At 41.4% G+C, this 25229-nt stretch overlaps 1 protein-coding gene across 2 annotated transcripts; it reads right to left on the bottom strand.

The window, feature by feature from the left end:
- Positions 1-14893: 14893 nt before the first annotated feature.
- C1H3orf85 (chromosome 1 C3orf85 homolog) lies at positions 14894-25111 on the bottom strand. 2 transcript variants are annotated; one of them, XM_026112369.2, is made up of 4 exons: positions 24988-25111; positions 17426-17574; positions 17144-17229; positions 14894-15242 (listed from the first exon to the last, which is right to left on the bottom strand). In XM_026112369.2, the coding sequence occupies exons 1-4, from the start codon at positions 25034-25036 to the stop codon at positions 15164-15166; spliced, it is 363 nt and encodes a 120-aa protein (XP_025968154.1). In that variant the 5' UTR covers positions 25037-25111; the 3' UTR covers positions 14894-15163. The 2 variants fall into 2 exon arrangements, with proteins under 2 accessions (XP_025968154.1, XP_025968155.1); XM_026112370.2 differs by having other exon boundaries at positions 17426-17562.
- Positions 25112-25229: the final 118 nt, after the last annotated feature.

Here is a 25229-nt window from a genome sequence, read left to right as displayed (position 1 = left end):
GACAAGGAAAGAATAGAACTACAGGCTCAAAAAGTGAGCATGAAAAAGAGGTATTCTTTTTGCTCTTTGTTGGTTTTCATATCTGGCACATTCAGGTCACAAGGAAAAAAAAACAAACGGCCCATTTTCCCTGACCCCAAACCCTTCTGCAGCCTGCCTTGCAAAATTCCCTGCGAAGACCCCCAAAAGAACCTGTCGGTTTTCTCCAGTGTGTGCAGCCAGACATTTTCTGCAGGCCAAATTCTGCCCTAATTGGTAACACCTGTACAAACACATTTGACACTGGGGTTGCAGTGGGACCAATTGCCTCCTAACGTTTACTTGCGGCCATGGGTAGGCAAGCGGCAAACAGCATCCTTCCCTCTGCAGTGGGGCCTCAGTCAACTGGCAATGCAGAAAAAAAGCTAAGGGAGAGATTTCTAGTCATGGCAGTCTGCTACTATGATGGTTAACAGGGAGCAGATCTGCGGAGTAAAAATAACAATCTGAAAGCGGTTCTTCAGAGAGGCAACATACTCAAGTCATTTTTCCCCTTTTTTCTCTGCCTCTTACACCACAGGATGCCTCATGTGGAAAAGCATAAAAATACTAAACACATGTAAATTTGTGAGCTGGAATTCTCTGGTTGCATCTAGATGCATGAGCCAAACCTAAAAATAAATCATTTAAAATATAAGTCCTGTAGGGAAGACAAAATAAACATAGAGCAGCCACTGTCAGAGCAAATAGTTTGCCTGTTGTTCATACCCTTGAACACCTGATATTTCCTGTGGTTTTCCTGGGTTTCAGTCAGACCTGCCCTCCAAACAATTTCACTGAAAAGGACGAGAAGGATAAGTCCCATAACATAAGCACAGCTGGCTAAGTAGAAGGATGCTTCAGATTTTTTTCCCCCCAAAGTTTAAGATGTAGCACAGACTAGTTAATATTCTGGAGCTCTTCCTGAAATTTTAATTACTACTCAGCCTAAGGGAGAATGTCCCTGACTAGAAAACGCCCATGAAGACCATGCTTTGGTCTAGTGGCTTACACTGAGGTTTTTTAAAGCTATCAGTGCAGCACAAGTAGTTTTGGTGTGCCTTGATTTCAAACTCATCTCAGTTGCACTGATTTCTGTACCTCTAGAGGTGGTATTTGTATAGTGCAGGTTGGGGAATGCTACTCATAATGTCAGTTCAGTTTTTGTATGCTAAATTTGTCCTTTGCAGAGGAATTAGGCAAGGCTGGGGGGACTGGAAACCAAGATCAGACGATGATTCATCTCCATTTCCCCTTTCCTGCTTTTGACTTGTATGCTCTACAGCTGCTCAGCTGTGCCAAAATGTCTTCCAAACTTCTCAAAAGCCACAGGGAAGCTTGCACCAGGAAGAGCTTGCACCAGGAACAGCACTGCTTTGTTTTCACCTGCAGCTTTGTTATACAAGTGTGCCTAAACACATTGCTGAAGTTATATCTCTGATAAGTCATGGTTCAGGGACATGCCTTGTCATGACTCACCGTGGAAGGTAGGAGAGGTGACTGGCTTCTTTCCGTTTGCACGGGGCCTGAATCTCTTCCTGCAAGGAACCCCAGAGTTGAGGAATTGATTTAATGTCTGGATGGGAGCTCAAGGATGAAGTGACCTTTCAGAAGAAACAAAACACTGAAGCAGCATCTAGAAGGTGAGCAATTTGCGGTTAGTTTTCTATGTGTCCCGCTGCTGTCGCTTGAGACTGTTTTTCTGTGAGGTATGGTGAAGAAGGCTTGCTGTTTCTCTGGCATAGAAATGGGGTTTGTTGGAAGAATTATGTTTCAGAAGTTTCTACTGTGATGGCAGTAAGGTGGAGTGGAGGGAAAAAGTTCTTGGATTTTTTTTTTCATTTGCTTGAATGATCCCTTCAAAATACAGTACGGGCTGATTTATTTGTCTGCACTGATATCATTGGTATTTTGTTTATCCCCAACAAAACTGCAGCTGAAGCTGCCACTGAATAAGAAAGGCTTTTATATTTTAAGCATCTGCCCATCAAGTGTCTTATCATAAATTCATTTCATGTAGAGAGATCACCAAGTGACACCTTTTCATCAAAATCAAACTGGATTTGGACAAAGGGTGTTGACATAAGACTACTTGTCTCTGCCTTCGTGCGTAAATCACTGACCTTGCCCATCTCTGCACATGCTTTAAGAAAATGGTTTTTGGAAGATATACCTTAAAGCTTTGATAACAGCTGCTCTTTCTTCTCCTTGTGAGAAATCTGCTTATCAACAAGACGAAACAGTTAAAATGACTCTTGCAGGATAGAGATACTGATCTATGGTCTCTCTTATAACTGTTTTTAAAAATGACTGGTAAGCCCAGCTAGAGTATCGATGAACAATTAGTGTACTGTAGGCTTCCCTCTTCCCCTCAGACATTTGCTTTTGACAAACTGATGATGGGACTGTACACAAATACCATTTAAATAGCAGAAGAAACAACATCATTTCCTAAACAGGACACAGGGAATGCAAATGGCAGTCTAGGGTAATGTGTGAGTCTTTCCTAACTAAATTTTACCTAGGTGTTGCAACTCTCTCATTCATAGCCTAGACATGGCTGAGTTGCTTAAGATTAGAGGGAAAAAAAAAAAAGAAAAAACAGAACCAATATAGCGCAGCTCTCTTCTTCAAACTCAACTACAAGTAGGTACTGTCTTTTTAAACTTTTTTTTAAGCAGAGAAAGGCAAGATTACAGTTTTACATATTCTTGCACATTCCTTTTTCTTGGCATGCAAGCATGTTGCTAGTCATTGTAGGAAATGCTTTGGCAGTACCTTTCTGCCATTTCTGTGTGGGAGGTGTAAGAAGAAATAGGGAGTTTGCTCTTTGCTATAACCATTCTAACAAGACGTGATTTTTGAGGTGGAGTTGCTTTCTGAGAACTGAGCAATGGAGATTGTCAGAGATTTCCAAAGGAGGGAATCACTACAGTTATCAAACGCCCTGTTTTTTCACTATCTGGACAATACCCTGATGTGACCAGATTTATATGCCAGGTCTCTTACGCATCCATGCCATAAAGATTCAAATAGCCATGAGGGCTAACTCTGGCAGTAACCAGCTGGTGGCCCATGGTCTGCATGTAGCACGCAAGGACACTGTGCCCAGGGGGAGCAGTCGTAGAGCAGATAAGGGCTGTGAGCAGAAACAGCCTGTTGGTTTGGGAGGGGGGCAGTGAGTGGGACAGGATGCAGAATGGGAGCAGGAATCTGTGAGCCAGCAGGTACCGGGGCTGAAGGGCAAGATGACAGAGGAAAGGTCTGGTTCGCAGTGGGAGGAGGTGTGCAGGAAGCAGCCTGGCAGGGCGTGCGGTAGGGCAGTGCAGGACAAGCACAGTGCTGGGTAGCTGCAGAAGAAAGGGAGGTTTCTGCACCGATGCCAGAAATGGGGGAGCAGTGAGAGCAGCAGGAGTAGCAGGGTAGGGGGAAAGGAGTTGAGACAAACTCCCCAGAAAAGGCTCGGGAGCCTGAAGGAGGGGAGGGGGAAGGAGCTGCGCCCTACAACAACATCTTGTGTCTAGTCGCTGCACCAAAAGCAAACGCTGTTACCACCTTGGTGGCTTCCTTCTGGGCACAGACCCTGGGGGATCTACAAGCTACTTCAACGATGAGGGTAGTATGGTGTTCCTGGGCTGGTTAGAGCAAATCCTGTTGCCAGCGAAAGGACTGAAATGAGCCCAGGCCTATGGTTTGTCTCTTTGCGCCTCCTTTTGTACTACATTTCTCTTAGACAAGGTTCTTGAGTTCTGCTTGTGCAAGATGCAGCTAATTTCATCTTAATCGGCCATGAGCATTTAGGTGGGGGAGAGGCAGACATGTTTTAGCTGAGCTCTCTCTTTTGTAATGAAAGCTGCTTACAGAGAAGCAGAAAAGGAGGGAAGTCAGCAAACTACGAGCTGTAGATGGCGTGGCTGAGTACTGTGAGCCTGCAGGTCAGGCCTGAATGTGCTCCTGTGCAGCCCAAGGTGACAGGAGCTCAAACTAGCTCTGCCTATGACAGAGGAAGACGTTGTTCACCAGTTATTAGATTGGGTCATGACCGGATGCTCGTGATCTGCTCGTGCCGTGTGTGCCTGCTGTGTGGCAGGGCCGATGGAGGAGAGGGCGCTGAGTAGAAGCAGCGTGGCCAGGGTCAGGGCTGCATCTAGGTTCAGACCTGTTGTCTGACTCCACTTTATCAAGCGTCGCTCTGCAGCCCCTCGGGCGCCTGTGCGCGGTGCCTCAGACACCACAGCGTGCATTACTGCCTTGTGCGCGATTCCTCAGGTCCCTTAGGTAGGAAGCGGCAGAGCGGTGAGGAACACAACACAAGGGTGTTTTCTTCCCCCCCAGCAGCGATTTCTCCTCTATGTTGACAGTGTTCTTAAAGCCCTTGCGAACTGGATTTCTTTGGAAACAAAACTCCACACAAATCCTGTGAGCTGAAATGAAGGGCGAGTGCTCCCTGCTTTCTCTGGATCTGCGAACCTTGCAGACTGCAGGCTGAGCTGCTGCTCCCCTCCGGTGCCAGCGGGCTTCTCTTTCTTCTCTCCTGAGGGCTAATACCACAAACCAAATCATCACAAACACAGTGCCAGTGGGTTGAAAAGAAATATCCTGATTTGATACTCCCATAGTCTGCTCTGTCCAGGCTTGTGTGACATATATTTCTGCTCTGTTTTAGGCCTGCAAGTAAATGAAATGCCAGAACCTTGCCGCTGGTTTCTGCAACAGGGAGCCAGCAGGTAAAGCTTTATCCCGGGTGATACCGCTTTTGCTCTCTGTTCGCTTCCTCCCATCAGGGAGGCAGCTGTTTACAGCAGCAGCCGTGGCCGGGTGGATAATCCCCGAGCTGCCCCAAGCTCTCTTTGGATACCGCCCGCAGTCTGCTCTGTGATCTGCTCTCGGTGGGCTTGCCTCATGCCATTAATCCCACTTAGAGCGGCAAGCAGCACGGTGACACACTGTTATCATTGTTAGCGTAGCGGTAAGCGCTCTGCTGGGTGATTAAATTGCTCAGCTTTCCCCACGTTAGCCTTGAGCCAAAAAAAAAAAAAAAAAAATGGGGGGGACAGGCTAATGTGAGTCACAACGGCAGTGGGAAAGATGACTTTCAGCGGGCTAGTGTGCAGACCAATTTCCTGGAAAAAGAGTGTTCTGTGTGTGAGATCTTTAAACCGTGAAGATTTTAAAGGGCACGGTCACAACCCTGCTGTCGAGGAGCTGTTGAACTGTGTCAGACTGCAGCCGGGCTGCAGTCAAAAGAAACTTTGAGTCTCGCTTCGAGGTGGTGTGAAATTAAAAGCCAAAGGCCAGGGCTGTTTCGCTAACTCAAAAAAGAATAAAGGGAGGGGAATTTAAATGCAAGAAAGGCTGGTATTGATGGAGCAGTCAGGATGAAAAAGGGATTAGTCAGAAATTCAGCCATTTTGAAGAGGGAGATTTTTCCAAGCATTTTAATTTGGTCGTTTTTCATACTCGGTTTCTTCTCTTTGCTTCTAGTCAAATAGATTCATTAATGGATTACCAGCATAGTAGCAGATAGATCATGGAGGATGGTTTTTATCACTTTGCAAGCCACACAAGCTAAGCATTGGTTTAAGAAAATCAAAGTAAAATTAACCTGGATTTATTTTCCATTTTACTGTGGAATCAAAGTTTAGAGCTGAAGAATAACGTGTCCTCAGACTCTGGGACTTGGACTAAATTAGCACTCTGGGAAAGGCTTATCTTTGGCAATTCCCTGCCCTCCTACCCTAGTGAGGTGATAGATGTTTATTTAATTTGCACTGTAGAGCTATTTGAGACAGGCAAACACAGGGAGTCTGTTGCTGCCCTGCATGGTTTATAGCTTAACACCTGAACTTCAATCCTCTTGTAGATTAACAACCAATGCCATTCATCTGGTTTTATTGGGGTGAAGACAGAGGCCAGTTAAAACAAACAGATGTGTAAATGTGAACACATGTCAAAGAAAGCAAGTAAGCTAGAATTAGTTAATTCCTCTTACCCTTGAGTTCAGTTATTAAAGATTTTATCAGTCTTTTAGTCTCATGGTAGGGGGGCTCCCTTTTAGCATTATTTTTACCTGAACGGTCGCTGATGTGGTCATTCACTGTTTGAATTATAACTTTCTAGCTTTAACATCTAAAGGTCAGTCCTGAGGCCACTCTTGGTCTTTAAATAGCTATTGATTTTGAGGCTGTCTTCAGGAGCTGCTTTTGCCTTTCTCTGCCTTTGCTCCTGGCCAGGTTCTGAACCTTTCCCAGCTATGACTGTTCCTGCGGTTTCTGGGACGTCTGCCGTCTGCAAGTTTCCCCAAACTGCTTTCTCACTCCACTCTTTCCAAAGCCCAGAAAACAGCTCATTCTTGTGATGCAGACTCCCCAGGTTAGGTGTTTTCTCCTCGCCACCTTCCCACACGCCACAGCCCTTCGGTGTGGAGCACCTTCACTCTCGTCCGTTGTCTAGAAATCACTTTCCATACAAACCAGGCTAGAGTGAACTCTAAATGAGAGAATTTATTTACAACAACCAAAGCAGAGAGCACCGGCACAAAGATTTAGAAAAGACAAGTTTTGAGGAAATGAAAGGAAATTGCTGTAAGTGTACTGAAACTAAATCTGAAAGGTCACCCTTCATTTCCCTGCTTTCAGCCAACTCTTACAGCCACTTCCCTGACTGGCTTTTCAGCAGTTCTGTCTTTCTGCATGCCCCAAGCTTCAGGTTGCATCTGTTGGAGGCATACTTTTCACAGCAAAACCTACTAGCTTGCATAACCAGTGTACTCCTCTGGTATCAGACACAGGTTTATCTTTTTGACTCAGTTTTTACCCTCCCAAAACATATTTTCCTCCAATATATTCAGGAGGATGTGTTCCCACTAAATATAGACTCCATCTCCTTTTTGGAGGGGCCTGGGGGAGTATTGTTTTAGCAGATCATGTCTCATATCTGGTATATAACTGGCTTATTTAACAATTTCTGGAGTTACCAAGGAATAACACCTCCATTTTCCTCAACTGTCTTCCTGTACAAATCAGCATTAACTTTTCAATGCAAAATGTCTCCATTTGCTGGACCTTCTATTGGTTATCGGTTCAAAAATTGGCCACAACCCTTGTCCGAACCTCTGTTATCAGAAAAACCCATGCAAATCTTGAGACTAAACATGATGATAGTCCGATTTGGGCTGACAATTGGCCAAAACTGAACTTTCGAGGGGTAAGCTTGGGCTTTATAGAAGGCCTTAGGAATGAAACTCAGGTTTCATCAGGTGAAATATAAAAGAATGATTTATCAAAACTGAGCGTCTGTCATAAGAAGAAACTTATGAGTCTTCTCAGTTTGTTTTTAAAACTTGAGGCTCTTCTGGAAAGGATCTCTGTCTCTCACAGCTATGGTAATACTACACAGAGTAAGAAAAAAGTCAGTTGTGCACTTAATTCAGGCAAGATGGAGCTTTATAGGACAAAATGAAACTCTGCCCTGAAGCCATTGTAGCCTAGAGAAACATTGGTGGTGACCAGCCATTTTACAAATATAAGTTAAGGTTTTATTGTTGCAACCAGATGCTCTTTAAAGAAAGTAACACTTGATTTAAATGTTTATAGAGATTTAATGACATGTATGGAGCTGGGCACACTGATTGCATTGGGATTTGTTCAAACTGTCTTCTAGGTGGAAACGCTGCTGTGGCCCCACTCTCATTTGTGCAGAGCTTGCTTCCTACACTCTTTTCCTGCTCTTCAACTTAGGTTGAGCTCTAGAGAGATAGTGGAAAGAATGTCAGTTTTAAACCATTGCCTTGGTCTTTCAAAAGATCATGTTCCACAATTAATAACAGTTTATAGCCTTTTGACTAATTCAATCTCCTCTGGAAAGTGCTCAATGAAAGTATTACTGTGTAAGTAGGCTAAGTTCAGCCACAAGGCTGTGGACTACTACTAAAAAGTAGCTCTGCTAGGACATTCAGAGAATTCAGAAGAGTATTCATGCATATGTAAATATTAAATTCAAGTAGTTTGGCATTACTGTCTTTCAGTGCTCACTTTCAGCTTGACTTCAACTGGCATGAGTTTCCATGTATGAATATTTGTGGGCTCTGAATTGTAATTGTTTTTCTGCTGGTCTCTCTGTACTGTATGCCCAGGAGGAGTTGTGCTCATTCAGCTTAGAAACAAAGACAGTACAATAGGATAGGCAAGAAAAATCACAGCAAGGCACTGTAGAGCAAAATATGATCCTTTAATTTCTAAAAGTCATTTGTAATATAAATATATATATAAAAAAAGCAATTGACAAAAATCATAATTCTGATTTTCTTGAAATTATTCAAACCTTCTTCACTCATACTGAGTCCAGGAAAGAGATGAAACTGAAAAACTGAACTTCACACATTAAAAATACACTGGTAGGCTATTAATGTATGTTTCTATTGTAATATCTTTCTATTTTACTTGTGCAATCTGTGCATAGATTCATCACTTTCTATTGTTTCTACTGACAAAGTACTCATGCAACTGCTATTGTTGATTATTTCTGGAAGCACGATATGGGACTGGCATATCAGATTAGGAGGATCTCCTTACATACTGAGAAAACTAACTCAGATCTCATTGCCACCTTGTAAAGCCACGATATTTTCCCACCTTTCCAGAAAAATGTATTCTCACTGTGGACTATGTGAGAATACATATGCTGTCTTAAGAGCCAAATTTTCTGGCTTGGAAAAGTTGCTCTGATATATATTCATTAGTGGGTTGTGTAAGTTTGGAGAACTAAAAAGCCTACAGTTTAGCAGTTGCTGAGTGATTCCTTCCATCTAGGACACTTGCTTGCTATGAGATCTAAGCAATGGAAGGAAAAAGGAAAATATATCAGGCATACATATAGATATACATAGCCTGTCCTCAAGGAGTTTTTCTGTAAAACAGTTGTGCTGTCACAAGTTAATAATGATCCTGTCAAAAGATAATGAGACAGGAACGCTCATGATCCATTATTTTCATTGGACATCATGATTGGTAGTGCTGTTACACATCATATGATCTTGTACTAGAAAGATAATGATTTCATGTCTGTACTCTTCAGTGCTGTGAGGCACCTTCTGCATAAACATATACACTTCAGGATGTCCAATTTTAGAGGATGGTTAAAACAGCTTTTTAACTTGATGCTGCAGGACTTGCAGAAGAAGACAGATCGCTTCTGATGGGGTCAAATTCAAAGGACAGATCAGTCCTTTGCCAGCCAGCTTGTTTGTGTAGATGAGCTACTTTCAGACTTTGCTCAGAACCAAAACTGACAATTTCAATGTGTTTCTCTCAAATTTCCCCTACCAGGCTAATAGTAGCAGCACTTTCCAGCTAGCAGGTTTCAACGCAGATTAGCTCAACTTGAAAAAGATTCAGAAAAAACTTGGTTTGCCTGAGCTATGCCAGTGAGCTTCTGAGAAAAATGTAGTTATCTATTTCTGGTTCTCCTGGGACTCATCATTTCTTCTGATGAACTGGCTGAAAAGCAGATGATGCAGCATTCTTTTATTTTAATCTCTGCTTACTCATTAAACGTTCCTTAAGAAGCCGATCCTAGGAAGATGTGCCTAATGTTTTCATGATGTGTGCTGACTGCCCATTTATTTCCAGGGATGCAATTTTAGGTGTTAATTTAGACCTGGAAAGTAAGGCTCTGACCACCTCAAATACCCCCCGTCCTCCCTCACTCCACTGTGTTGTCACTGTTCCCATTAGCCATGTGGCTTAGAGGCATTCTCTGTAGAAAACAGGGAGCTGGCAGATAAGAAGTTCTCTGAAAATCCTTCAGCTTCCACTCCTGGTTTCAGACTAGCATGTCCTAATGACAAATCCTCTTGTCCCAAGTTGTGAGACTTTTCTGTAATTCTCTTATTTTGTAATTTTTGTTGTATCTGCTGTTCCTGGAACAGTTGACCTGGTAGATCAAGGCATTTTAGTGAGGTGCAGAGCAACCTTTGGTTGCTGTAAATGGTACCTATGCATGTACCTTGGCTATATTTAATCCTTTGGCAATTACTGAGGCAATGAAAACAGACCTCGGCTTGAGGCAGAGAGCATGAGGAGGGAGGAGGGAACTGTGTAACCTTGAGTAATTAAAAAGGAGATTATTTTCTTATTTATAGGAAAACAATTTTCTTAATCCACAAAGTATCATGACTGATTCAATTGTTTGTATGCTTAGCAAAATGTAATTGTCCCAAGTGATGTATGAGTAAAAGCTTGGATTTCTCAGTTTCACTATGGAACATGTTTATAAACAGACCTTTCCTCATTTCTGTAGCACTTCTAAAAGACACATCAAAGACAGAACATGTAACTATGGTACAATGTAATGGCAGCTGCCTTCTGAGCTACCAAAGCAAAATTCAGATTACATCATGCCCATGGTGTAACTTGGGTAGTTACCAGGCCTGTTCCATCAGAAAGCTTGTGGTAGATCTCGCAACACAGAGCCTCCTGTCTGAACTCCATAGGAAAGGTAACACTATAAATACTAAAACACAGACACCAAGAGGAGGTGACCCTTTATAGTTCATGCCTAAAACAAAACGCACAGCTGCAATTCTGTGGAAGGTTCATTCAAATCATGTTTTAAATTACAGATTCCTTTTTAACACATCCTTCTAAATAACTACCTAACCAGTTATGCTGCAGGGGTAAACAGCCGGCACCGTGCAAGGTGGCTGCCTTTTTAGCCACTTCCCACGGTTGTTTTTAGATAGTTCTACCTGCATTTTGAGGATGGCAGACTGACTGCTTTCCGATGGCATCTTGCACAATCAAGCCTTGGATTTGTGCTAATAATATTGACAGCAATTGTAAGGATGGTTTTTAAGCCTTCCCTTCACTAGCTCCCTGCTGTGCAGCAGCTTTCAATCACAGCCAGAACATAGCTGAATTACTCAGACAGGATCTCACACGCTTATTCAGTCCTGCCAATGAGGCAGTGACTGGCATGAAATCACCTTAGCAGTGGCTATGCGACCCGGAGTAAGTGGCCAAATACGAAGTGTCACTCCAACAGGCTATCTGGTAATGCCTGGGGGAACGAGGCTTTTATAGTTTCATCCTCAAAGGCTACAATACACCAGGCTATTCCTTTCCCTTCCTTCCCGAGCCCTACCTGGACTGGCACTGACACAGGAGAGCTGGCTCCTCTGCAGAGGATGGGTAGAGCTGAAGTGACTGGGCTCTGTGAGCGTTTGTTTCACCTCAAAGATAGCGAGCCACAGCACGCAGCCCGCTTGGTGCTGTGGTAGGACGTTGCTGCAGGCTGGTCTCAAAGGGAAAAGCCACTCGCTGGGTCTCCACACGTCAATCACCTTTACGGACAGCCAGCTTGATAGCCTCACTTCTTGTGTAAAGAGCTGTCACTTTTTTCCACAGATTATGCTTGATATGATATTGTGTGTCTGAAATACAGATCTCTTCAACAGTCTCTGGAGCAGAAAAGTAATTACTGGAATTTGGTTTTGTAAGATACTAAGCATATACAAAGAGTGCTTATTTCTTTTCCGGACTGAATTTTTCAATTGTGGATAATTTTATATTCTTTATGTTCTAACTTCTGATCTCATTGCTTCCTATGGGAGATGTAAAACACTAATCATTCGTTTTCCAGTCTACATGGAGTGGTTATGGCAATACACCTGCCTCGGATGGGTGGTTTGTATATTTAATCAGCCAGCATAAAATCACTATGAACACAGTTTGCTTATGCTGGCACTGAGGATAACAGCAGTAGGTATAGATTAGATGAGTGTTGTGTCTCTCCAGTTTTGGTTTAAATTTAGGCAACAGAAGATCAAGTATAAAGCAGGTGCATAAAAATAGTGTGATACAAGGCCAGAAGTTTTATGCATTAAAATCTAATGAGACACGATTCAATCATCTGAATTACCATACTGATGAAGTAGCGTGTAGATCTGTCTTTGAAAATCAGGTGCCACTGTTCTGTTTGAAGAAAGCATTTCAGCTCAGAACATAAGTGTTTCTTTCTTGTTACCTTTATGTACTGTTACTTGCTGAGCTCATAGAAAATGGTGTTTCCTGGTACTTCAGACTTATCCCACATTCAGCATTTGTAACAAGTCACGTATAGCTTACTTGGGCTCTGCAACTTCTACTGTTTGCTCTGCTTGGAATGATTTGTGTTTCTCCTTAAAAGAAAGCCCATTTGGTATTAATCTTTTCTGTAATTACTGTTGGAGAATTGGGTTTTCTTATTTCTCCTGTCATGTCAGACAACACTTGAATCTTTCATCCAGTTTTCTAACAAAGCAAGGCTCATATAATCATGCTGCTTGGGCGCGCATCTGTTTGTTTGTCCTCTGTGTCCAGCCACAGTGATTTTTAAACTGTGGGCTCTTTTTGGTTGAATTTGACAAAATAGCGGAGATCACAGAGATAATTTGGTTCTTCTAAGCTTTGCAAATTTAGGCATCCAAGTAACAGAGAGATCAAGAGAGTGCTCTGACTGCAGAAAGAGCTGCAGCGTGATTCAGATCTGACTAGATACCTGGGAACCCCCTTGGGGGAGACATCTTCTAAGTGCCACAACTGGGGAAGACCTTCAGCTGGAGCTGCTAATCAGCCACCAGACTTTGAGGAATCCTGATCTCTGTAGTTCCTCGTAGAAACACATGCTGCCCATGTCACTCAGAAAAGAGTTGGAAACTCAGGGCTGTCTGGCATACGGTGTCCTGCATCCCTGCCTAGTTAGCTTCTATACCAAGGCAAATCTGACTCCAGCTTTCTTTCCTCTCTTTCAGCACCCATTCGCCCTCTTCTCCATGACCTCTGTGCTGTGACTGGTCTCAGGGAGTTGGTGGTCCTTTTTCAAGAAGTCGCAGTGTTTGGAAACTGGCTAGATATTGTGCACTTTTCACAGAGCAGCAGGACAGCAGTCCCTTCCTGCTCTGCTACAGAGACAGAAAACTTCCAGGCACAGAAAGGATTTGCAGCCCATTGTCCTGGTAGTAAAGAACCTGTGTCCTGATGCCTGTATTTCCATCTTAATAATCAACAGAGCTGCGTTTGAAATTCTCTTTATTTTAACCGTGTGCTTTGGATTTGTTATCAGTAGGATACTATCTGTGCTGCATAGAAAAAGAAAAGGGAAAAAGCCTGTGGGTGGCAACACCAAAGTTACCAATGCTGGAACATTATGTGAAGCTAAATAAGAGGAACAAACTTGGAGGGTAACAAATTTTTTCCTGGTTCTTAATAGACTGCAGAGGAAGGAGTTTAACATTCAGATGCCTGTGAAAGCCATTTACTCAGCGTCATGAGCAGCATGTAGTTTGATAACATGAAATAAGCCCCTCGTCCTCCGCTGCTACTCATGCGTGTACAATTCTTCCCATTTAATTCAGCAGGACTAATTATGTGAATTAGTGGCATTAGCTTGAAGCCATAGTTTTGCAGATTGAGGCTCTGGATTTCAGAACAACTTCTTTGAAAGAATTAGTCCTGTCTAAATACAACAGAACTGTCAAACTGCATCTTCTGGCTTAGTCTGACATTTTGGTCACAACACCAACCTTATGCAAGACTGTCCTCATGGCCATAGGCTTAAGGCAATGGTTACTCTAATTTTGTGTTGCTGACAGCCATAAAAAGGTTCATAAAGTTTGGACAGTTACCTCACCAGCTGAAAGTAAATGAGGTAAGATGCACTTGATTTTACCCTCCACCTCACTGCTGGACTTTGTCATCCACACTCCAGGGATGTCTGTTATCCAATTCATTTGTAAATCAACTCCTGAACTAATGCCCATTTTGGTTTAACTTACTGTGTGGGCATAAAGACTAGAGCTAATTCTCAAGCAGATCCAACACCCCTGCCTTGGCAACAACATCCACTAGAGAGGCAGGGCTGAAAACAACAGCACTTCAGGAGCTGATGCAGAAGTGTCTTGGACATCTCTGTCTGCAGGTTAGCAATATCAGTTGGACCAGCAAAGTACACAGCTGGAGGAAGCAAAATCCTTTGATTTTAACTTACAATTTAAAATAAGAGGCTGTGCTTACCGTTACAGTCCTGGCTTTTTGCTGTGAATTGAAGAGCTTCAGTAACTCTGTAATGCTTGCCTGCGTTACTGAGGAAAACAGTGGGAGGGTTGAGGATCTGCAGAGCTTGCTTATCCAAGGATGGGCAGGAAGAGAAGAGGAGTGCAACAGCCAGGACACAACTGTGTGTTTAACTGTTGGGGTCTTTTAGTCTATGCATCACTCATCACCTCTTATCTTTCAATGAACAGTTCATAATTAAGTAGTGTGGATAAAAATGTGAAATTCTCCATAGTAAATAGTGAATTTGCATCTCATTTATCTCTTTCAAGTACTTAATGAATTTCCAGTTTCAGCTAATGAATCATGGAAATTTCAGGCCCACTGTCCTATGCAGGGAAATTAATAATGGCCTGAGGATACTTTCATACCTAGCAGTGTGGTAGAGATAGCTGAGATGTCAGAATACGTATTCCTACTTAGAAGATCCAATATGTTCTTCATACTCATTCCACATGGTATACAGTTCATATTCACAAAGGACTTGGGATCCACAACACATACAACCTGCTCTTTGAGGATGAAAAGTGAGAAAAATTGCCTTCCTTCACCTACTCTGCCCTTAGGGTTACCATACATTTCAGTCTCATCAGCAGGTCTTCTTTTTCCATGTGGAAACTTCGACTAGGGTTGAAAACTTATGACTGTTTGCTAGGAATTTGTTAATAATACATTGAAAGAAATTTGAGACCCTGCTCCCTTTCTTCAAAGATGTCCCAGAAGTCCTGAAATAAGTCAGATTAATGGATGGGAATGGGAAAACATCCATACTCAAGGACTTCGCATAAAGAACGTTTTGTCATCACCTCTTTTATTAGAAAAGGAGCAGTGAATAAATGTTTTCACCAGCTCCTGCTGCTACAGTGTAAGAAAAAGCAGCTCACTCTTGTAGCTGTGGTTTTCGTCACTTTTGGCATTCAAGTAGGAGTCCAAAACTTTAAATGTGGAAAGCAGAGCTTTCCAAATAATAGACAGTGGAATAAGATAAAGTCATTTGTGGCAAATACAAAACATGCCATATCCTAACATTGCCAGATATGACAGATATATAGGATTTAATTGCTCATCCCTGTCTGTTGCAAGAGGTAAGTCCCAGACTGCTGTAGCATATCCATGAAAAATCTGATGTTGTCCCTAGAAAAGATGGAATAAATCGCATTAAAAAACCCTCTGCAAAATTAATTTAAAGATCCTGTTGGCAAGTTTAATCTTCAGATTTGCAAGTCTTTGTGAAAACTTTTTCTTCTAGAAGTATAGCCTCTTGAACCAGATTTCTGCATATGCTGTATAGGCTTGCTTTTCTTGGCCTTCTCAAAAATACCACTAATTGTGAACAAGGTTGAAAATCATTATTCTGTGTTATCCACAATGTCTTTTCATAACTCCTAGCTTGATGTCCTTTCTACCATTTGCATTAGTAAAAGCTCCAGATGTAAATTTGTGTCATATTAGCATCATGAATTTTATTTCAGTCTGGGTGTTAACCAGCCTCCTTCTGAAATCATAAATACACTTCAGTGGGAGTGCCTAGAAATGTTTCTGTAAACTCGCTTTAATTCCTGTCATATGGCAATCATAAGAATCACCATTCTGCAGGCGTGATTCAGCTTGCAATATGTCTGGCAGTGTCAGGATCACAGCCTTCAGACACGTGTAGTGGACAGCTAATAATTAGAGGTAGTCAGGCATTTTCTAGCTGCGTAACGTTTCTGCTGGGAAGGTGGGGGGTGAGGGGTTCAGGAAATACATATGAAGTATCCTAAAGTAACTTCAGTTCTGTTGTAAGACAGAAGTGACTGCTGCCAGGCAAGCAAACTTCTGCCCATATCAGTTTTGGAAGCTGTGAGATAATATCCTATCCTGATGCTTCCTTCCACTTGCCCAAGGACCCTGACTTCAGGCTTGGCAGGAGGACAGGGCAATTGTGCCTTTTAGCTGTTTCTTTTCCACCTTGCTCCTGCTCAGAGTGAGTGGAACTGGCAACACCTTTCAGGTGGGACAGGCCTAATAAGTTCAGTTTGTGACTCCTCAAATCAAATTCTCATCTTGCAAAACAGTGTGCTTCAAAAACCACTTTTCAAAATGAAAATTTGTGCTCATTGAAAATCTACTTTTAAAACAACAAAATTCAAACTATATTCAAAGTATATTATGAAAAAAGGTTTGCCCATTTTCCTATTAGCGGTTACAGTTAGACTAATCAGATTGCCATTTCTTTGTAATTATTTTAAGCACTGAAACTTGAAGGTTGATGCATTTAGTGCTACCCACTCCTGTCATTTTTAAAGGACTCCAGCATCTTCATGTGAAAAGCATTCTTCAGGAGCAATGTGTGTTTTCTTCATTATGCTTGTCAAACTGAATCATTTAGTGATTGTTCCCTAAATTTGACTTAATTATCTCTCAAAAATATGTGTATATTTTAGCACACTCCTAAACAATTTCTCGATGACAATTTGAGATACTTTATTTCATGTAGTTGTCTGCCAACCTATAAATACTGGCTTTACCAACTGCTACATCTCCTTCTCCATTTTGTTCAGGTGAGCTTTTATTCTACATTGAATACAGTTTTGTTAGTGAAATTGATTATTCTTTTCCTTATCCTTTTACTATTCTACTGAGGAATTGCTTTCTGTCAGCATTTTAAACCAACTATATATTTCTACATTGTAACTTCTGGGGACTTTATCTATATATATGTGTGTGTGTGTGTATGTGTGTATATATTATATATAATGTAAAGCTTTGCATGTTTCTTGCAAAGCATTCATAAAAAAAGATAAATAAAAAGATAAAGTGACTACATTTAAGTAACTATAGAACTTAGACAGTAAAAACAATAAAACTTCTTTAACTTTTCAAAATGTATAACAAATATAATCATATTTCTTAAAATTAATATGTCACATTATGCTACTAGGCTCCAATTGCCAGTTTTGTTCGTATGTCCTTATATTTGTCAGTTTTGCTTACTTAGAGGCCTATACCCATTCTGATTCTATGAAATGCTCTGTGAAGAAACTCTGTTTTACCTGGCAATAGAAGGATCAAAGGCAGAAGATACCAAGTCCATGTAGTATTGTGCTGTGTTTCTCAAAGATGTCCATGATTCACTAACCTGAAGTAGATCAAAACAGAAGAGAATATTCTTAACTTTGATACTAAATAACAGTAGATTGAGCAACCTTACCTACACTGAGACATTAGATACAAATAGACTTCCTTGCTTGCCCCAAAAGTTTTCTGTTATGTGTTAAGCCCTATTCTACCTTTTTTTTTTTTCAGTAGATATTGCAAGATCATGGAAAAAATACCTGCTCAGCCACAGTGTATCCCCACGTATTCTGGCTGCTGCTTGGGTCCCAGTCGCTCTGAGAATACGGCATTTGTCGTTTAAGTCGTATAAATTGATTTGCTGATTCTTCTGTCAGAAATGGTGCTCCAAGGACACCTGAAATGGAAGCTGAGAAGTATTTATAATATCAGCAACATATTTTAGAATGAGCACTTAAAAAAAATTTATTTTTTGTAGCCACGTAGCATGTCTTTGGACTGGTAGTTTCTTTAAAAGAAGTCAAATATGGTCTTATCTTAGATCTTCAGAAAGAATTTTTTTATAGTCTGAAACTAATAAAACAGCTCCTATAAATCATTGTTTTCCTGTTGAATCCAAAGTGGATAAATTTATAACCAAATTAAAGCACTACCTTATTTTTAATACCAGTGTTTTACAACAGAAAAAAATCAGACTGGAATTGCACTTGTATCGTGTTTGCTGAGAAACCTGAAGTAATGTGAACTTCACAGTAGCTACCTCTGAATTTAACTGCACTCCCCAAACCTTCTGGAAAGGTGAGGTGTAGTCTCTATTCTCCTTAGCAGCAGCACAGAAATTACCTGCATGGAAGTTATTCTGTGGACAGAGGAAATTGTACTTCTAATCTTGCTACCACATTGCTCTAGACATCTTTTGATGTCATCCCAGGTGCAGGTGATCTTCTTGAAACAAGAATTCCTCCCAAGACAAAAAGCTGAATTCCTCACTAACTTCATATGAAAGGCCTTGGTAGGGGAAAAGTCTTTTCTTGTTAGTCTCCAGTGTTTTAGACTTGCATCCATTTGGGGCTAAACTGGTCTGAAATAGCACCTCAGTCCAAATGGTACAATCTCTAATGAGCAGCTGATTAGGTTTAAACTCAAATGAAGTCACCCAAACTGAGGCTAGTGTCCATAAACAAGTTTGCTCCAATTTGGTCAAATAGGTTTAAATGAACACCTCAGGATGAACTGCATGAACTTAGTAGAGTAGGCCAAACACTTGAACTCTTGCACATCAATAGGTCTGGCAATAGCAGTTTTGCAGGCCGAGCTGTTGCCTCCCTGACATCTCTCTATTGCTCTTGGTCTTGAGGGTGAGAATCTGTTCAAGAGGGGAATCGGCCTGACAACATCGAACTTTTGCCCTTAGGCGCAATGCTGAGCAGAATCCAGCTCACTCGCCATTACTCTTGCTAGTTTTGCTGACCAGCTGCAGTGTGATCACTCTTTAGTTTTTTAAAAAGAAAATATGTGCGGAGGCCATAAAGGTAGCAGATGCATGAAGCAGAATATTTGTTACTCCTTTTCACTTTTACTTCTCTTCAGAGTCAAAAAAATCTTGAAAAAAAGGTGAGAAAATGCTTGACTGTACACTTGCTTAGCAAGTGATGAATGTCTTGGTAGTTCTTTCCTAATTTAGTTTCTTCAGATTCTAGGTTACTACAGTCAGAAACTGGAGGCAGAAATTTTTGGGGAGGGGGTTTCCAAGGAACACTATCTTTACAAATTTTAACTAACATACAAATAAACCAAAGTTCAGACATCCAGTGTGTAAACTCTTGTAGTATGAGGTGCTCTCTCTCTCTTAGGGAACTAAGGAATAGCTATTTCTGGACTTCAGAAATCAAGTAAGACTTTGGCCTGGGGAAGAAAAAATATATTTTTGTGTTTGTCCGTTAGGCTGCTACACCTCTGTTCCAGAGCTGCATGAGATAAAACAAAACTCATGCCAAATTTCATTATTTCTCTGGCCCTTTACTATTATCGAGTAGAACATTTATGAGCTGTTAACTTCCCTTTAGTAAATTTTGGGTTTTTATGTATTAAATATTTTGTAAAGTCATGATTAGTCTTCTGGCCTAAGATACTTGAACTGGGATCAGGAATTGGCTCAGTAACAGGCTTCACTTTTGTTTAAATATATTTACTTAGTAAGGGTCATTAAACATTAAATTTTATCACTGGTGTGTGCTTTAGCCTTCTGGCTTTGCGGTGAGCTACAATAAAGATCATTAAGCAGCTCTGATTTTTCTGTTTCTTTTCCCCACTGCCAGTGTCTTCAAAGGATGAGCTCATAGCTCTGCTGCCTGGTGGGACAGTGAGGTATTGTCTTGGCTCCTGTGGTGCAGAGTGCTGCATTTTAAGGGTATTAACTTTCAATTTTTAATACACCGTCTGCTCTGACTGCACCTGTATCCAATGAGAAATGCCATCCCCAGCCATGCTGAATATTCACTTTGATTACAGTTCACCTGCCTGCTTCAAGGGGAAAAAAGGACCCAGACTAAGTTTATCTGACCGAGCCGTGTCAGCTCTGCTCTTAGCTTCCTCCATCCCCGTGCGTGACAAGCTCTTGTTCTTCTCTGTCTGCCATAAAAGCCATCATGAAAAACAGTGACTGTGCTGCCTCAAATGCTTCCACCTCTCACATGTGCATCTTGGAGCCATCTCCACAGGGCTTGTCCCTAGGTGCTGGGGCACGCTGAAGATGCAGGAGTAACCGGGAGGATAATATGGTGAGTGCCTTTAGACTCAAGCTGATCCCTCAGGCTTAGCTCATTCTCTCTTCACTGTACTGTGAGGATCATTGTGTGTCCCTAAATGGGGCAAACTTCACTCATCTGCAGGGGAGCTCTGGTGAAACTATTGACTCTCCAGCAACGATCGCCTAAATGTTAGCGAGAGGTTTCACTGGGACTGCACGGACAAAAAGGAGCGCGTGTTTGCTTGTGCCCTGATGGAGCTCAGAGGGAGGCTGGTATTGGAGCTCAAATGTAGGCCTGGCAGAGTCGGACCAAGCAACGCCTCTGAATACAGCATGTAGTCTTCAGTGAATAACCTATGTCTTGCCTCAGCTTAAGTTTCTCCAGTTGGGTATAATTTTTCTCCACCTTTTGAGTGGCTTACTAAAAGTTTTTGGAACGGTTTGCTGCTCAGATAAGTGCTTTATAAACATAGAGTATTACTGAAGGCCTTTGCGCAGCATGCGCAGGTCTCCATCTCACAGAAAACTTGCACAGAAACCAGGAGAGTGGAATTTCAGAGCATCCACATGGGACACTAGAGAGACCGAGGAGCAAGAGCATAGGTAAGAGTTAATGAAATTGCTCACAACACATAAAGTTGAGCTGAGAAGCATAAAGAAGTTCAAGTTCTAGTGAAACAAAGTCGAGTCAGTGTTAAGAAGTCTGAATACCTTGGCTGTGAACATTTTTATTCAATTCTGTTTTTCCTCTTTTCTCCAAGATGAATATGTTATTTAAAAAGCACATTTAAAGATTAATGGTCCAGAGGGAAAACTGGAGGAATGTGTGTGTGGAGTGAACTATTGTAAAGGCTGTATCAGCTGCTACCAGTTAGAGTATTTGTTTCCTTTCATAATTTCTAGAGATTCACTCAGCATTCTGATATGAAAATCAAATTATAGAAAAATTGGACATTTTTCACATGCCAGATACTTAGCTTGTGTAATTCCTGCCTTTAACAGATAGTTTTGTCTGGCCTGTACACAGTGTCCAGAGGGAAAACTATTAGTATTATTACTGCTATGATGTCTTCTGAGCATCTCATTTTGGCTTAGTGAAAATTGGTATAAGATTAAACTTGACAGAGAGGAGATGGTGGTAGCCTCTTGTCATCTTTTGTCAAATTAGCAAATGGGTACTTAATCCAGCCTTGAAGGTCAGAAAACCTGATTATGGAGAAGGCATATCAAATAGCTCAGAATTTCAAGCTACTAAGAAAAACTTGTTACAGTATAGCAAGCAAATCACACTAAAAAGATAAAAACAACCTGCACAGCTCTTAAGTTACTTTGCATTGAAATCCCCTTGTACCAGACTCATATGGAATCATAACTCTACTGTGCGCAGATAGATTTTTAGAAAGCAAGGTACGTAGCTGGGTGCAACTCCAAAAACTCTACAGAGAGACATCTTTTTTCAGTCAGCTGAATGCATTATGACCCACTTTGTCATACAGACAAAAATGTAAGTACGGGATTAAATTTTGACACCTTTGTCTGTTTAGGCACCCACTTAATTGATACATTTTTCTTTTTTTAAAAGCTGAGCAGTAAGAGCTGTTGTGTGCTTAGCAGTCTTTAGGGAGAGCAGGGAAGCCACCATCTGCGTATTTAATGAGAGAGTGAAATGATAAGGAGACAAAATTTTAGACCAGCTTTAGTATAGAGTACACCTCCCCCCATAAGGAGTCTTGCTGTGCAGATCAACAGTAGTGTGTAAGCAGTAAGGAGCAATCTCAAGGTCTGGGACCAAACTTTAACCCCAGTGTGCATCCACCACAGGCAAGAATGGATTGTGTCTGACTTGCTGGGGTGTTTATGAAAAATATGACAATTACTTAGCAACACCGGTCTCTCTCAGTGTGCTGTCATATAAACTGGAGCTATTTGTTTCTCTCTTTGCTTTCTGAAGACTATTGCATGTTTCTGACAATCTGAAAAGTACTACCGATGTTATTTATATCAATGGATCTTAAATGTTATAAGTCAGTAGTCGCTCTTGCTTCTTTCATTTTAGTCTAGTAATTCTTCTAATTATCGGCTTTGGTAGCTGTGCCTGGTCAAAATGCCAGATCACAGGGGTATGCCTGCCTCTGTTATCGGATCTTAAAGCTAGCAGTTGGACAGAGCTAAACTTCAGCCTTTGACACTTTAACCTTGCTGAAGTTGCTGATGCTGACGTGTTCGGAACTTTGAAAAAGTAAATTGAATGCTGCAGCTCTGTGTGTTTCTTAGGTATGAGCCAGAATGGACCCCCGTGCTTCAGCTATCTAAATTTCTAAATCCAGAAAATGTTTACAAAGCCATACACTAGGACATGGTTGTCTTTTTTTTCCCCATCAAACTTCCAAGTATATCGCGGACACACATGTTATAGATCGTCAAAATACATTGTGCTAATAAAAATCTTATTTTCATTTTTAGTCAATTTATTCTGAAACATGCAAGGATTCAGAATAGCACAATGCAATAATAAAAGTGCTGCAAGAAAAGCTTGGAAGTGGCTGGTTCTGTCTTAGCTGGCTTAGCTAAAGTATTTTTGTAGATTTTATGACACTCCATGAAAATCAGGATGTGGATATCTGTGAGTACTTTACAGATGTGGGCAGATTGCTGCAGGGATACTTTCTGGATTTTGCAGACCGCCTTTGTGTCACCATGTGTCACCATCTTCTCAGTTGAAAAGCACCATTATGTTAAAATTAAACACCTGGATATTGCCTTTGCCAGTGGTGAAAAGGAGATAGGTGTTTGTGCATTGGCTATGTATCTCTAAATACTTGGATGGGGACAGGCACTATAATAGAACTAAATCAGATTTACTAATACCTGTTGACAAAAATTTAAGTCACTGATCCTTAAGTGATTAAACATTGTTCATATCACCCAGTCTTTGGAATTTTGGTCTCATCTGCTTATATTTAAAGTTTGAACTATAGTTGTCTCTATTCTTTGGCAATTCTTAATTTTCCAGCACAGGACACAAGAGGTCTCCGGTTCAGGAGATGAGATCTCAATCATTAGCGCTCATAAGAGATACATTATTCCCTCATCAGCAAAGGCAGACAAGTGACAGACACTTAATACAGAATCACCCATTGAACATATTGGTGTGATGCCAGAGGTCAGGAAATTTCTCAGGTATCAGTAGTAGCAAGAAATATGGCAAAATTCCCAGATAATCCTAGGGAAGGAGCTACTTTCTCTGCAACAGAGGATGAAAAACACTCCACTCCTTGCTGCAGCACTCTGTAAAGGCTGAAGAAAAGCTCCAGCAAACAGCCCAGAAAGCCTATTCCCAGAGGTGTGCAGATGGTGCATTACTCGTTTGTAGTGGCCGGGCTGAGGGTATGATGAAGTGTCAGGTTCTTGTTAGTGGGCTTACAGGCTCTTTTTTAATTCACCACCACCTTGATCATTGCTCAAAGGTTTCACAGTTAATGAAAAGCTGAACTGCACATTGCCAATGATCAATGCAGCTTTTCAGAGCCCATTAAAAATCAGTAGTAAATAGTTTTCTCTTGTCTTTTAAAGAAAAGAACTTTGGCAAAAGGGCAAACAAGACTGTTGTGAAAGACAGGAAGAAACGGGAGATAAGAGCAAAGATAACATTCCTCCAAAGCAATGTCACCAGGCTGCTCACAGCCTTGTTTCAGGTGAAACCGGATGTGTCATGATGGCCTTCAATGGAAAGGAGGACAGGCAAGGATCCAGGAACAGTCCAAGCTCAGGTGCGCAACAGATCAGGGAGTGCAAATAAGGGAAAAGGAAGGTATCTAGGTGTACTCTAACCTGCAGCAGAGAGAGAGGATCTTTCTGTCTCCTTCCCTCCCTGCAGAGCCTCACTGCAGCCAAACCTTGGGGACATACGACAAATAAGAAAAAGATTGGCCCAAAAGAGTATACCTGAAGGTGGCCCCAATCCACAGCACACCTTTTTTGTACCATACAAGGAGAAAACCTCCTTTTTAATAATCATTTCTCAGACATCCTCTTCTCCACTGAGAAAAATGAGTGATTTCATGAGATGTTACTGCTGCTCCTCTTCTACTTTTACTGCTCTGTATAAAAAGTGAAATATTTGGGCTGTTTTCCTCATGTGGGACAGAGGCTTAATTAATTCATGTTTAAGTATTGGCTAAGTCTGTCTGCATCATTGCACCTTAGTTGTACTTCCCTTGTGTTTACAGCATATGTGTTGGAGCACTCGGATCAAAGAAATGCTTTTAAGACATTCATGTGGATGGAGCATCTTTCCATGATTTGGTTAATCACCCGAGAAGTCTATAGTCACTTAGTGCCTGCCTGCTTTGTTTTAATTTAGTGTGGAATAAATTAGTCTCACAGCATGCGCATCAGTGATTGTTAACCATACCAGTCTGTATTTCTTTGAAAAGAACATTCTTTTAGCCTTAGTGATGCTGCAGCCTTGCTCCATCCACTTGCACACTGGTACAAGTTTTCCAAAGTGATTCTTGATTTTAGGTGCCCTGGCTGCAGGGTGTTATAAAGGTCCAATGATCAGACAGTCTGAGAGCTCTGAAAAAATCAGTCCCCTTAAGCGATTTCAAATCAGACATCCCAGAAATCACTTGCAAAATTGATCATTCTGAGCCCGTATAAATGCATGTGAATTGTCGGTGTTTCTTACAAACAATAAACGATGTGATCAGAATAATGTTTAGAGAAGATTCTAGAAAAATAGCATTAAGCTCTTTTGACAATTTTAACAGTTCAGGAAGTCATCCTCTAAGAGACTCTCTCAGCCAGGAATGTGTTCTCACCACTGAGAGCTGAAAGAGGTTCAGCAGGAAGAGCTTCAAAAGCAATTGCAAGGAGCAGAATCAAGCCTGTATTTCACAGACTTTGCTATGTAGCCTTGTGCTCGCCCACTCTCCCATATGTCCTCGCTGCAGTGATTTCCAGTTAATTCTCTTCCATCAGCGCTATTCTGGCTCTAACATGGTTTTCTTGCCAGCTGACTATTTAACAAGCCAGAAGGGAATGACAGGAGACAGGGTGCCAGGCACTTACCTGTAAACAGCAGAGCAGGCACCAAAATTTGAAACATTTTCAGAGACATTGCAAATTGTCCAGAGAGTGTTTCCTTTGTAAAGCAGGGACTGCCATGCAGTTTTATACTTCGCTATCTTTAGGTTTATAAATAATTTACCAGATACCTCTAAAGTGCTGGTGCAGTCAGAGGGCAGGGTACAGTGCTTAGTTCTGATTTGCCTTATATGCCTCTGTTTGTACACTTTGGACTTTGCAAGCTG

The sequence above is a fragment of the Dromaius novaehollandiae genome, chromosome 1 (assembly GCF_036370855.1).
Source record: "Dromaius novaehollandiae isolate bDroNov1 chromosome 1, bDroNov1.hap1, whole genome shotgun sequence".
Lineage (NCBI taxonomy): Eukaryota > Metazoa > Chordata > Aves > Casuariiformes > Dromaiidae > Dromaius > Dromaius novaehollandiae.
Note: the sequence above shows the minus strand (reverse complement) of the source record. Positions and strands in the feature narration are given on the sequence as shown.

Bases quoted from the DNA above. Each gene is read 5' to 3' on its own strand.
- C1H3orf85 (XM_026112369.2), bottom strand. From the start codon at position 25,036: ATGTCTCTGAAAATGTTTCAAATTTTGGTGCCTGCTCTGCTGTTTACA. The intron at 17,575-24,987 runs GTAAGTGCCTGG...AATACTTCTCAG, and splicing joins GCCTGCTCTGCTGTTTACAG to CTTCCATTTCAGGTGTCCTT. The intron at 15,243-17,143 runs GTAAAACAGAGT...CATCTTTTCTAG, and splicing joins TTTGATCCTTCTATTGCCAG to GGACAACATCAGATTTTTCA.